This window comes from Crinia signifera, chromosome 12 (genome assembly GCF_055691185.1).
Source record: "Crinia signifera chromosome 12, ASM5569118v1, whole genome shotgun sequence".
In the NCBI taxonomy this organism is placed as follows: Eukaryota; Metazoa; Chordata; class Amphibia; order Anura; family Myobatrachidae; genus Crinia; species Crinia signifera.
In genome coordinates this window covers 17484632-17499930 of record NC_139228.1, presented here as the reverse complement: position 1 = coordinate 17499930, position 15299 = coordinate 17484632, and the positions used below count along the sequence as shown (strand labels likewise).

At 44.4% G+C, this 15299-nt stretch overlaps 1 protein-coding gene across 1 annotated transcript in view; it reads left to right on the top strand.

The window, feature by feature from the left end:
- Positions 1-15299, top strand: part of MIPOL1 (mirror-image polydactyly 1) — a 308085-nt gene that overhangs the window by 142234 nt on the left and 150552 nt on the right. Inside the window, exons 6-7 of the mRNA XM_083166788.1 lie at positions 427-460; positions 1581-1751. Coding sequence (XP_083022914.1) covers positions 427-460; positions 1581-1751 — 205 coding nt within the window. The remainder of the gene's footprint in view (positions 1-426; positions 461-1580; positions 1752-15299) is intronic.

Genomic DNA, 15299 nt, shown 5'->3' with positions numbered 1-15299 from the left:
ATAGATCACTTACCCCCACTTTTTCCTGCTAGGAATAAAAAAGGAAGGAAGCAAAAACCCTAATTAAAAGTGAAACGATCAATAAAAACACGTGAAGATCCCGCTTTACCCAACCGCCTCAGCACATATGAAGAACTGATCCCTGTAGCCGTATATTGCGGTAAACATTAATAAGTTAACAAGCTGCAGCCGAGGAGAGATGAGCTCGGCATTATTGAAAGATACAGCAGAACAGCTGGCTCCGTAATTCGTTGGGAGTGCAGGGCGTCCCCTGAAGACACTCGCTGCAAAATTACTTCAACTCCCAAAGATTTAGAAAAAGAATTCATTTTGCTTCTGAATGGAGGAGCAAGTCGTTGGCCACTTAACGCTTCTCTTGTGTTTTCATCCTTACGACTTCTCATCCTCCTTTTCTGTCTTGTCTAGGCTGGAAGATATTAACCCTGAAGATGGTGACATGGTAAGCAGCCTCCCAAAGAGAGTCTATGCTTTTGTGTGTGTGTCTCTAGAACCAGGCCCTGTTTGAATGCCCTGAGGCAGTAATACCACTTATGGTAACGCTCCACGGACACACACCAGCGACAGTAAGCCGTTATCACTCACTCAACTCATCTCTTCGCCTATTTACTATATAAATCATGTTGATGTAGATAGACTTCTCTTTTTGTTCTCACATGTGTAAAATGTCCCAGGTAACATCAGTTATTTCACTTTTATATGCAAAACCAACACTGGACAGCACTATTTCCATTGCAAACGTAGCTTGGAATAAATATTGTATTTGGGATCCGTAGATTAGTTTAAGACTTGTATTCGTCAAAGGTTTGAATGTACAAATTCGGGTGATACTTCAAAGATGGATCATGTCATGTCTGAGCGGAAAGTAATGCCTAATTGGTCATCGTCTGGTATCTCTTGTGTTTTTTGCGGGTTTTTTTTTTTTGTCTAGAATATGCTGTTGATTATAGACCATACTGTACTTTATATATAATACATTATACATTGAGCTTTTTTGGCATGCCACCACCTCTCCCACAGCTTTCATTGTAATACCATGGAATGCCATCCACTTATATTTTCGTTACCACCACGTGTGTGTGTGTGTGTGTGTGTCTGAGGTGTAGATTTATTAAGCTCGGTGAAGTGATAAAGTTTCTGGTTTTTATCACCGGCCAATCAGCTCCTACCTGTCATACAAGCCTGTAACTTCACAGTTAGGAGCTGATTGGCCGGTGATAAAAACCAGAAACTTTATCACTTCACCTCAGCTTAATAAATCGGCCCCTGAGAGAGATATTGAGTACAGAGGGGTAGATTTATTAAGCCTGGTGAAGTGATAAAGTGGAAGGTGATAACGCACCAGCAAATCAACTCCTGTCATTTTTCAACACAGCTGGTTGGCTGGTGCTTTATCACCATCCACTTTATCACTTCGCCAGGCTTAATACATCTGCCCTAGGTTTACAGGTTAGTTTAAAAAAAAAATCGGGAAATTGGTTGTAATTCCTGCCAATGACATGTAAAATACATACGGTATATTATTTTATATGTGTGCCACAACTGAGGAATATTCCCTTCAGACTCTGCAGGAACTGCTGGGCAGACTGGGGGAGGCAGAAGGCGGCACTGACATTCAGCAGAATGGAGAACTTATTCTAGAACGTATCAGGAGGAGTCGGGAAAGACGAGAACAAATCACGACTGAGGAAATGGGTGCAGTTATACAAGAACGGGATGCAGCCCGTGCTCAGGTATGAAAAGTACAGTGATGTGAATGTTACTGGTGCCTGTGGCTAGTCCTACAACAAAGCTCATTTTGTGCTAGTTTTGTGCATCTGAGATAATAGGGGGGTCTGCATACTCAGATTTGGCAAATGTATGGAACGTTTCATCACTACTGTGTCCCCATTATACTCCTGAATGCGGACTACTAAGCCTCTTTTAGCCTCCACTACCACATCTCTGTAGGTGACACCTAAATCTATTTCCTACTTGGATATCTCAATTCCACCTAAATCTCAACATGTCCATCTATTCCTTCCAAACCTTGCCCATACTAGGCTGCTTTTCACTGTGGACTTCCAAATCCTATATCCATTTTCTCTTTATTTCCCACACTGACTTTTGCAACCTCCTGCTATCTTGCATATCTCACTGGTCTACTCCTCAGTCTTCACTTTCACCCCATTACCTTCAAATCCTATTTTAAGTAATTCATCAATGCCACCCATCACACATCCTTGATCTCATCAGGACATACCCTCACTGATCTGCTCCTCACTTCCTCTATGATCACCATGTTCCCCTCCCTTCTGCTACTGTGCTGCTTTCCACTTATTAATCTCCTTAACCATCTTGACAAAACTCTTTCCCAACCTTTCATCTTTCAAAGGCTCTCTCAATGCCACTGTTTCACTATAGCAGTGATAGCCAACTCCGGTCCTCGAGAGCTACCATCAGTTCACATTTTCAAGACAACCTAGCTGCTGCACAGGTGCACTCATTACTCACTTACACATTTTAAGAGATCCACAGGTGGAGCTAATTACTTCACTTGTGATTCTGTGAGGAGATCTGGAAAACATTAAATGTTGGTAGCTCTCGAGGACTGGAGTTGGCTACCCCAGCACTATAGACTATCCAGTATCCAACCTTCCTTGCCTCTACCTCTCCTGTATATGCTACCGACTCCAGTTGCAATCTCAGGTACATTTTAACACCATGCAGCAATAATTAACCACTGGGACAACTCATCCAAAATACAGCTGTCCCAGGGAAGACTTGTGCTCATGCACAAGCTTTTGTGCAAGACGAAGCAGACGGACGAGGATCTGAAGGATCCCTCTCCAAGTGCTTTCTGGGAAATGAAGCTCCTAGGCTTTTTAGAAAATGCTATGCATAGATGGCAATATCTATTGGGTACAAACTCTGTAAAATTACATTTTCCAGAGCTTGCTGCATATGGGAACATCACAGCTAGCTGTAGTTCCATTAACTGCTATTGTCTCATCAATGAATCTTCTTCTTCTTGCCTTTAAGTTCTCACATAATCTTGACCCCCTTGACCGTCTGTCCTATACTTGCACCTTATTTTTTATTCTACGATGTACTAAGTATAAGACACATAACACATTGTATATGAACAACAGAACTATTATTAGGTGCTTTATAGTCCTTGTACCACCTGGATGATAATCTCCACCGATCGTAAACTATATAGAATGTTGTCTCTCACTCTCAGTGCTTATGGGGCACGAACAGTTCCATATATACGGTAGTACCAGTTATTTTGATTTAATCATCTCCTTAAGACCTGGATAGTTAGCATGCCTTGAGAACCGGAGTTAGGAAGCACTGACATAAAGTTACCACTTGAGGTTCAAAAATATGTATACAAATATGTGTGTTTGTTTCTCTACCTGGCATTAGCAAGCATGTATGAGAATTGTATGACAATGACAGGGTTAAAAAAAATTATTCATAAGTATGTGTCTGATTCCTGTTTGCAGATTGACATGCCTATTCCACTGCTTACAGGGCCCCGTCACTCTCCTGAGCTTTAAAATAGGGTCACAGATGCTCTTGCAGGTACAAAGCAACCTTAGAATTTGTAGTCAAAGGTTGCCAGCTAGCAGCTAACTGATTTCCCTTTCTAAGGCAATATAAACATTCACTTGCCTTCCTGTAGGCCCTGCCAAATTCCATAATTCCAGTAGCAAGGCAGCTTAAATGAGGCTGAATGTCGTCAAAAGGAGGCAGAATTACTGAATCAGTCTGTAGCAAGTCGTTAAAGGAGCAATTCCACACAGCAGAGCAGAAATTAAGCTTCTGTAAATAATCTAATTGGCTTCCCTAAATAAATCTACCATGCCAATAACACAGATTTGACTACCTTGAAATATGCAGCCCCAAGTGTTGGTTTGTTTGTTTTTTACCACTTTATCAGATTCTATTAAGAAGCAGCGCTGCTAACGTATAACCTCTACTCAGGCAAAACGATAGCAATGTTGATTCAATCACAAATTCATTTTTTTCTTTGATGCTTGCAACTTCCTTTTAAAACCGTTTAAAGGAAAAGTTTTCACTGGAGTCGTTACGTAAAAAAAAAAATTGGCTTATATAGATTGTGCCACTTGTTCATATGTTGAACTGGGTGATATGATTTTTTTACTGAATTATTTATAACGAGAGTTCTTCATTTTTCTTTTCCTTAATGACCTGAAGAATGAAAAAAAGTTTTACAAAATATATATTTTCGGTACTTGTGTACTAGCACGGCGCCCATCGCATCGCAGACCATAAGGCATGCGATGCGATGTTATACAATTTTAAATTGTATACCATCGAATTGTATGCCATTCTATCGCATATACAATGGTATGCGATTTAAAATTGTATAAGCACCCTAATGGGGGCTTACAATGTTAAATGCACCCCCACGCCACCCCCACTATGAACGTGAACCCAAAGCGTGGCGAGCCCGCGAGGAGCGGTGGTACGCGTCCTACGACCTTTTCATACCCCAACTATCCACATCGGCGTGGAGTAGATTTTATATAGTGTGGCGAGCGCAGCGCGCCACCGAGCCCGAAGCGTGGCGAGCAGACGCGGAATACACTATATAAAATCAACTCCACGCCGACGTGGATAGTGGGGGTATGAAAAGGTCGTAGGACGCGTACCGCCGCCCCTCGCGGGCGCGCTGCACTCGCCACGCTTCGGGTTCACGTTCATAGTGGGGGTGGCGTGGGGGTGCATTTAACATTGTAAGCCCCCATTAGGGTGATTATACAATTAAACATCGTATAGGGGGCTTATACAATTTTAAAGCGCAGTGCATCGGGTGTATGCCGTGCGATGCGATGCGATGCGATTATATGTTGTGCGACCATATTTTCTTTGCTTTTGATCTTATTTATTATTTATTTATTTATTAACAGTTTCTTATATAGCGCACACCGATTCCGCAGCGCTTTACAGAGTATAGTTGAACATTCACATCAGTCCCTGCCCCAGTGGAGTTTACAATCTATATTCCCTACAACATATTTAATATAATTTAAATAATAATTTTTGTTGGGAGCCAATTAGCCTACCAGTATATTTTTTTGGATTGTGGGAGGAAACCAGAGTACCTGGAGGAAACCCACGCAAGTGCGGGGAGAATATACAAACTCCACACAGTTAGGCCATGGTGGGGATAGAACCCATGACCTCAGTGCTGTGAGGCAGTAATGCTAATCAGTACTCCATCCGTACTGCCCCGTATATATATAACACATGGTGGGGATAGAAACCATTACCTCAGCGCTGTGAGGCAGTAATGCTAACCAGTACTCCATCCGTACTGCCCCGTATATATAACACATGGTGGGGATAGAACCCATGACCTCAGTGCTGTGAGGCAGTAATGCTAACCAGTACTCCATCAGTACTGCCCCACTGTTTTTTTTAATTGCCAATTTGAAAAACAATTGCAAAGGATTTAGGGGTCTATTTATGAAGCAGTGAAAAGAATGTACAAGTGATCCACTGGAGAAGTGGCCCTATAGAAGGCACTTGATAAATGTTACCTCAAAGCTGATTGGTTGCCATAGGCAACTTCTCCATTGTCTTGCTTCTCCACTCTTTTCACTGCTTCATGAATAGACCCCTCTAACTTCTAAAGAAGACAAGTGGAGATGTTGCCATAGGCGTTTCTATAATGGGTGCAGTGTGCATGGTGTCCCCGGGGAACAAGGCACAGGCGCCATGTTTCTGTAGGCAGCGCATGTGCAGTAGACTCTCACATATTGCCAGAGTCTACTCATCGTCAGAGAGGCGAGGGCCTACAGTGGAGGCTGCACGTGGGTCCTCTACTCTCTTGAAATGCCCCTGGATGTTGCCTATAGCAACCAATCAGGTCTTAACTAACATTTTATAGAATACACTAGATAAATGATGGCTAACATCTTATTAGTTTTTATAGCTAACTTTGGCGTATATTCAATTGATGCCGGATCCATTCCAAAATGACAGAATGGATTCGGCATCCATTATTCAATGCAGTGGCCATATCCAGATGTCTGATTTGGCTGCTGATTGATGCTCACCCTGCCGGCGGGGGGACTAGGTGAGTGCAGCGGCGGGAGGTGGCACGATTGCACGGGAGGCGGCTGCATGCAGCGAGAGCTGGGACGGGACCGGGTGAGTTGCTCTCTCAAGGCCCAGCGGCAGGACAGGTGAGTGCGGCGGGAGGGTACGGGAGGTGGCGGACAGGAGGACGGCGCTGTGTAAGCTGCTGCTGCTCACCCGGTGCTGCCCTCCCTGCCTCAATCTCAATCCGACATCTTTTCATGTCATATTGAGATTGCCGGAAACAAGGCCAAAACCTTTCGATTTTGGCTGTGTTTCCGTCAAAAGGAGGTGGACTATTCCGTCAATCCACCTGCTTTTCGGCAGGTCGTAAACAGCCAGCACTGAATAGGTCAGAACCCCTTCCGACCTATTCATGGCGAAAACTGCTGTCTTTTCGGCAAGACGGAAGTTTCGACATCAATTGAATATACCTCTTTGTCTCTTGAGTAGGTTTGATAAATTCCTCCATAAAACCTAAAAAAAAATCCATTCTACCTTATTGATCCTTTTTGTAATTCACATACCATATTACAAAACCACCTAAATTACACTTTTTAAAAAGTACAATATCAATTCTTTAAAAAAAAAAATAATTAAATTTTGCATAAAGTAATTTAAAATCCGGAGTGATATTATTGTGTACATAGAATTTTATACACCCCAGTGTGGGGGCAAGTTAGTTTTCAATTTTGTAATTTAAAAGTTATCCAAAGGTTGAACTTGATGGTCTTGGTTCAGCCTTAACTACTATGTAACTATGTAAACCATTGGACCCACAAAATGAGGAGGGATTAGAACAGATTTTCAACAATAAAAATACAAAATAGTAATGTACTACAAATTGATGTATACTTGGTTAGAAAAAGTCAATAATTAACCAAAAAACAAACAATTTAGTAGCATAGGTTACCATACAACGACAACTATCGTAGGAGTGCATGAGACAGATCATTAGCATCTGTGGCCATTTGTCAAGAAGTGCAAGGAAGTGTTCTGCAACCCTAAATGCCAATGCATTGTAACTGCCTTTTATATGACATTTGTATGTTTTGTTGCCCATAAACATTTGTTCTAGCACTTATTGGGTGTAAGCCACTGAAAATCACATAATCTGCAGATATAGTCAGTGTGACCTCGCCCTAAAGCAGTTAATTGTAAGGACCTGTTAGATCAGGGCTGGGCAACACCAGCCCTCCAGATGTTAGTGAACTACACATACCAGGATGCTTTGCATTAGTTTTGCTATGTGGCCATGCTGAAACTGATGCAAGGCATGCTGGGATGTGTAGTTCATCAACATCTGGAGGGCCGGTGTTGCCCAGCCCTGTGTTAGATGGTTGTGAACCAAAAGGAGGATCTCGAACATTTCCAAGTGATTCCTTGGCTCTCAACCATTACCAGTTGATTCATTGGCTCACTACTATTGCCAAATGATTCCTTGGCTCTCAAGCATTGCGAAGTGATTTCTTCGATCTGGATCATTACCAAGTGATTCCTTGGCTCACTACCATTACCAAGTGATTAATTGGCTCACTACCATTACCAAGTGATTCCTTGGCTCACTACCATTACCAAGCGATTCCTTATCTCTCAACCATTAACAAGTGATTCCGTGGCTCTCTAGCATTACCAAGTAATTCCTTCTATCTCAACCATTACTAGAGATACAGATCCCTTCCCTCCCTGTGAAAAATGGTATGCTAATTATGCTGTACTATGAAAGGATTATTTCTATTAAGTTGTTTTTAGTAGATAGAGCCATGATTTTCAACCACTGTGCCGTGGCACACTAGTGTGCCATGAGCTGTTCTCAAGTGTGCCCCCAGATCTAAAGATGCCCAAACCAGTTTACAGCAACCACCAGTTCAACTGTCATTTACTGGTCTCTTCTTTTCATGCAAAGGGCCAATGTATTTTATTTTTGTTACCTGTGGGGACCAGTGTAATTGGTTTTTATATGGGGGCGAATAGGTTTGTTTTTTTCCTGTGGAGGCCAATGTGGTTTGCCCTGTGTGGATCTCATGGTGTGCCTTGGCAATTTTAAAATCTTATTTAGTGTGCCGCAAGGTAAAAGGGTTGAAAATCACTGAGATAGAGTAATAGAGTTTGCCCGTCTGGTAGCACACATGCTCCTACCGTGTATATTTATAAAGGCTTGTTTTGTATAGAATATTGTGTTACAGAAAGGTGTTTTATATACAGTATACTGCCTTTTAGCTATTTTGGCTTGTATTAATTTATCATTTGAGAGTGCTAAACCTTGAAGCCATAAAGTGCTACACTGAAATCCCGTTAATCTAGCAGTTTAGGCCGTCAGTAGTCAGTGATGTGTGTGAGCACTACAGAGCGGCACTGTACTCTCAGCTGTTTTCAGGGGGCGGCATCTTACATATCAGTCTAATACTGAAAATGCCAGCAACATGTATTTCCTCACTTTATATGCTCAAATACCATGTGCAGTAATGACCTGATTATGTCCATGCAGTCCAGAACACTTGGCCCACACACCATAGGGTTGCCCATGGTATAGATTGATGTGGAATTAGCCAAAAAAACAATTAGTATCCTGTACATGTACAGGTTATATTTTGTTGCAAAGTGATATGGAGTGTCACACTACCTAACGGTTATTTCCTTGCACTTTTTTTGTACAGTTGTAATTGCTAAGCCTAGTGATGCTTTTACCATAGATTTAAGGTTAACCTTTTACTGTACTTTGCTTAGGGCTAGGCTGCAGGAGGGGACAGGTAGGGTTATGCTGCAGTAGGTGATGGTTATATTTAATTTAATGCCTGCGCTCTAACCTTTTTGGTTTGAGTGCTGCAAAGTTATAGGAGATCCAATCTCATAAGTAAATCTGGATAATGTAGTCCATTATACCTTGCTCTCTCTGGTGACACTTAGCTTAATTGTGCAGTTCATTGAATTAATTACTTATTTATTAATGAAGAATATGACTCTGTTAATGGTTTGGCAAGTATTTTATTTAATTATTGTGTTAATAATTAGGGATTAAGGTGCTATCTATAAGAGATCAGATAATTAACAAATGTCTTTTAGATCGTAAGGAGCTTGAGACAGGTCAAGGTCTGCCCACATGTTGAGGGTTTAAGGTTATCTTTTAGTGACTCCCTTAACCATAGGTCCCTCACCTGGGACCTATGGTCAGCCACAGGAGACGGACCAATGAAGTAAAAAACTTAGATATGACAAAATTGGAGAAGGGGTGTAGCCTATGGCAACGTCTGTGCAGAAACTTATGATTGACAATTCAATTAACTGCACAATTAAGCTAAGTATCACCAGAGAGTGCAAGGTGCAGTAGGAGATGGTTAGGGTTAGGCTGCAGGAAGAGACAGGCTAAGACTGTCGGAGGAGATGGTTATGGTTAGACTGCAGATGGGGATGGTTAGGGTTAGGGTGCGGCAGATGATGGTTAAGGTTAGGCTGCAGGAGGAGATGGTTTGGCTTCAGGAGGGGACAGGTAGGGTTAGACTGTGGGAGGAGATGGTTAGGGTTAGGCTGCGGAAGAAGACCATTAGGCTTAGACTGTGGGAGTAGAACATTAGGGTTAGGCTGAAGGAGAAGACGGTTGGGGTTAGGCTGCGGGAGGAAATGGTTAGGGTTAGGCTGCAGAAGGAGACAGGGTTAGGGTGTGGTAGGAGATGGTTAGGGTTAGGCTGCAAAAGGAGACAGTTAGAGTTAGACTGTAGGATGGAGATGGTTAAGTTGAAGGAGGGGACAGGTAAGGGTATGCTGCAGGAGGAGATGGTTAGGGTTAGGCTGTGGGAGGAGACAGGATTAGACAATGGGAGGAGATGGTTAGGGTTAGGCTGTAGAAGGAGACCTTTGGGTTTAGACTGTTGGGGGAGATGGTTAGGCCACAAGAGGGGACAAGTAGGGTTAGAGTGTGGGAGGAGATGGTAAGGTTAGGCTGTGGAAGGAGATAGGGTTTGATTGTGGGAGGGGATGGTTAGGGTCAGGCTGCTGGAGGAAATGGTTAGGGTTTGATCGTGGGAGGAGATGGTTAGGGTTAGGCTGCGCGAGGAGATGGTTAGGGTTAGGCTGCGGGAGAAGATGGTTAGGGTTAGACTGTGGGAGTAAAAAGTTATGGTTAGGCTGCAAAAGGAGATGGTTGGGGTTAGGCTGCGGGAGGAGATGGTTAGTTTGCAGAAGGAGACAGTTGTGGTTAGGCTGCGGAAGGAGATAGATAGGGTTAGGCTGCGGGATGAGATGGTTATGGTTAGGCTGCAGGATGAGATGGTTATGGTTAGGTTGCGGGAGGAGATGGTTAGGGTTAGGCTGCAGGAGGATATGGTTATTGTTAGGCTGCAGGAGATGTTAGGGTTAGACTGTGGGAGGAGACAGTTAGGGTTAAGCTGGAGGTGGGGACAGGTAGGGTTAGACTGCGAGATGAGATGGTTATAGTTAGGTTGCGGGAGGAGGTGGTTAGGCTGCGAGAGGAGATGGTTAGGGTTAGGCTGCAGGAGGAGAGGATTAGGGTGCGGGATGAGATGGTTAGGGTTAAGCTGTGGGAGGAGATGGTTAGGGTTAGGCTGTGGGAGAAGATGGTTAGGGTTAGGCTGTGGGAGAAGATGGTTAGGGTTAGGCTGTGGGAGGAGATGGTTAGGGTTAGGCTGTGGGAGGAGATGGTTAGGGTTAGGCTGCGGGAGGAGATGGTTAGGGTTAGGCTGTGGGAGAAGATGGTTAGGGTTAGGCTGTGGGAGGAGATGGTTAGGGGTAGTCTGCGGGAGGAGATGGTTAGGGTTAGGCTGCGGGAGGAGATGGTTAGGGTTAGGCTGCGGGAGGAGATGGTTAGGGTTAGGCTGCCTGAGGAGATGGTTAGGGTTAGGCTGCGGGAGGAGATGGTTAGGGTTAGGCTGCGGGAGGAGATGGTTAGGGTTAGGCTGTGGGAGGAGATGGTTAGGCTGTGGGAGAAGATGGTTAGGGTTAGGCTGCGGGAGGAGATGGTTAGGGTTAGGCTGCAGGAGGAGATGGTTAGGGTTAGGCTGTGGGAGAAGATGGTTAGGGTTAGGCTGCGGGAGGAGATGGTTAGGGTTAGGCTGCGGGAGGAGATGGTTAGGGTTAGGCTGTGGGAGGAGATAGTTAGGCTGTGGGAGAAGATGGTTAGGGTTAGGCTGTGGAAGGAGACTGTTAGGGTTAAACTGTGGGGGGAGATGGTTAGGCTGGGGATGGAGACCGCATAAGACACATTTTATGTCTGGTAAGTAACATGAAAGTAAATATACCCTTTAATTCTCTTCTGTTCCTGGTACTTGTGAAGTCTTAACTGATGCTACAGGAGCATCAGTTACCTTGATCTGGTTATATTTATTTAACTCACCTATAGTAAGGTCCTAACCCCCCACTCTACCCACCTAGCAAAATAGCAGAAGCCATATATTTGGAATGATCATCCTTGCCATATTAGACTTTTAGTAATTTATTTATTTATTTACTTATATAGCTCAGCAGATTCCGTTGTGCTTTACAATAGTAGACAGCGATAAGACAAACTGGGTATCAACAGACAGACTTGGAGCTAGGAGGGCCCTGCTGCAAGCTTACAATCTATAGAGATATAGGAGGGAAACACAAGGACAGGCATCAGTAATAACATAGCAATGCCACCAAGTTACAAGTCCAGAAGGGAAGCTATATAATACATAAGTGCCTTAAGAGGGTTATGCATGTAGAACTTAAATGTGATAGGCTTGCCTGAAGAGGTGAGTTTTCAGGGAACGCTTGATAGTTTGGAGGCTAGTGGAGTCTTGCTGTGCGTGGAAGGGCGTTCCATAGGATGGGAGCAGCCCGATGATAGTCCTGTAATAGTGAATGGGAGCTAGTGATCCGTGCAGAAGAGAGACGCAGATCTTGTGCAGAGCGCAGTGCTGATGGTATTCATGCAAGTGGTACTAATTGGCTGATAAGATTTCTTATTCTGCCCAATAAGTGTTTATTTGCCCAGATGTCATTTTGATCATTGGGGAAGACTTTGGGTGGCCTCACGCTGTAGTTTCTGGAACCGTCAATATGAACGCCTGCCATATGTGCCCATTGTATCCATACTCTTACCTGCGACAGAATGGCACTGTTGTAATCCATTGCACCAACATAATGTACCGTTCAACAAGTTTTCTGATCACTTCCGAGAATTGCCAACATAGGCAAGAGTCGGGGATGTTTGCCTTCAGCATGATTCCATTGCAGATTTAGCAGCCAATTCAGGATTTCGCGTTCCGATCTGAATTTGTCCCCAGCCTCAATGGTTGGGGTTTGCTGTAGAAGCAGACATGGCGATGATGAGCGGAGTTTATGGGCTCGCTAGAAAGCAAATGTACGCTACCTAGTGAATCAGGCCCTTAGTTTGTAGCAATGTCTTTTTGTTTTGCCCTGCAGAATTCATTCCACCCTGCGTTCATTCATCGCTGTAATCCTGTGTCTGCAGCACTTCCATCTCCGTGCTGTTACCGCCTCTGTGATAGGCCGCTAGCTTGCAGTCCTCAGCCGAGATCTGTCACAGCGAAAGACTATACAAATATGCAAACGAAACCATGTCAGTGTATCAACAAATACAGAGGTATAAACTCAAATATTTGATGCTCCTTCTAAGCACATATTTTCAGACGAATAAAAAAACAAATTACTACAGGACGGATAAATATTGACACTCGTCCTTCGAAAGAGAAAAAAAACTCAATCCAGGTTTCCTTTTGCCAAAGTGTGTTTATGTTTGTGCTCAGTGCCACGATATAGCGGAATCCCGTGAAAATCACACAGGCTAGGCTGGCCTTGGCACACTGGCTGAAGGATTTCCATCTTATAGTGCAATTACGCAGTCATTTCCTGCCAGGCTTTTCAGGTGTAAAGGTCCTCATGTGAAGAATCTGACATCAGACAGCAAGACTCCATTGATGACTCACTAAAGAATACTGGTACATATACTATGAACTGCCTCCCCAGAGCGTGTTTTATTATGGTTTTTAATAACCAAAATCTTTTAATTATTAAACTAAAAAAATACATTTATAGAATAAGACTACAAGTTCTCACAGGCAGGACCCTCCGCCCTTTTGTGTCTCACCCTACACTTCCCGTCTACAGTGCGCTCCCCACTCAGTTAGTGTTCTTTTCGGTCCACCCTTCCCAAGGCAGCGATTCATTCAGGGCTACTGTGATTAACTGTCGATCATCTAGGGCAGGGGTTCCCAAACTTTTTTGAATCACGGCACCCCTAAGCATCAGAAATATTTTTGCGGCACCCCTAGGCTAAAGGTTTCTCATTAAGAAAGTCAGAAACAAATATTAAGTTAGATAAATTGTATTTATATCTCATCCTTAGGGTCAGTTATGTGGTAATGGACAGTATTCCCTTCTGTTTGTCCATTGACTACTATATTGGACATAAATAACTTGAATTGGTCCTGGACCATCAAACCAGGGCACCCCTGAAAGTCCCCCAAGGCACCCCAGGGTGCCACGGCACACAGTTTGGGAACCACTGATCTAGGGGGAGATGTATTAAGCAGTGTAAAGACAAGTGAAGTTTCCAATAGCAACCAATCAGCTTCGATTTACCATTTCATTGAATCTACTGAAAAAATGCTAAAAGGAACCTGAATGGAAGCACTCTTAACACTGCTTGATATCTCCCTCATAGTCAGTGGCAAAACTACAAATTTTGCACACACCCCCCCCCCCCCCCCTGCTAAAACAGTTAACAGGTGCCCTCATAGTACAGATGTAGCAGCCCTCTTCCTTGCACGGGCTGGCGATTCTATTGCCAGCGTCCGGCTCCCGCTCGCGTGCCCCGTGGCTACGGAGCTGTCTACGGGTCCCCACCGCCTCCTCTGGTGCCCCTCGCCACCCCGCCGTCCCCCCTATACCTGCCCGTCTCCCTGAAGTGGAGGTGGGCAGGGACCCGCAGTGGCACCGTCCTGAAACTGGGATGTGCGTGCATGTGAGACGCACGCATGTCCCAGTCAGATGGAGCGCCTCTCGCCAGCGAGGACATTCTAGCGATCCCCGGCCATTCTGGTGATCTGCTCGTTGTCAGGAGTTCTGGTTGTTGTCTGGTGTCTGCGGTCTTGACGGGAGCTGATGTTAACGTCTGCTCCCTTCATAATGTTGAAAATGTCCCTGACAAAATGTCCACTGCCTATAGCATCCTTTATAACTGTATCTTCTGAGGAGGAAGCCATTTTGGGAGGGTAATTTCTTCCTAGGTGCTTCTCCTCAGGCTGGCGGCTTCTCTCTCCTGCACGGACAGTTGTGTGGCAGCTCAAAACAAATTGTCCCACGGGCTACTCAGTGCCTCCAAGCCACCACTGATGGTGGCTTGGATTAAATCATTGAAGTTGATCTGTGATCGCTCCATTTGTGGTTTGTTTTTATACCTAGCCCTGCACACCATCTGTGGCTTAAAAGGCATAGCTAGGCCGCCATTGGTTAATGTGTACCTGAAGATGCTAAACGTCAATTGGCCACTGCGTTGGGTGTTGCAAGCACTTGTATAAAGGGTATCCCATGCCTTGGTCGACAATGTCTAGGTTGACAGTCTTTAGGTCAACCACTATTGGTCGACAGTGACCAGGTAGACACCAAAGAATGGTCAACGTACCCTAGGTCATCAATGACAGAAGGTTAACACAAGCTTTAGGTCGATGTGTACATGGTGGGCACAAGTTTTTCATGATTTTTGGTTTAAACCGACTTTGTTCATACTTTACTATACAAGTGGGCAAAGAGTTAGCGTTCTAGAGTTATAATAGTGTGTCCGAAGCATGGCGAACGCAGCAGTACACTTCTATGGTGTCCTTGTCCTCACGTGTCAACATAGACACTCCAAAACCATAAGCTTGTGTTGACCTGTCACTATCGACCTAGGGTATGTCAGCCATTCTTGGGTGTTGACCAGTAGGGTTCGACCTAGTGACTGGCGACCCATTATCCCAGAACCACATGAAGTGCTCAGGGGATGATTCAGACCATTCGCTCCAGGATGGGTGGGAAGAGGGCGGAAGCAGAGGAATGGCCAGTGTTCTATGGGTGTGTCTATGCCTGCTTGGGGTGGGCGGATGACATCACACCATCGAACGATTTCTCACTCATGCAGTCGCATGCGAGCGGATGTGTTAGCATGCACATTCCCTCACATGTTACAGAGGGAATTCGATTGGCGG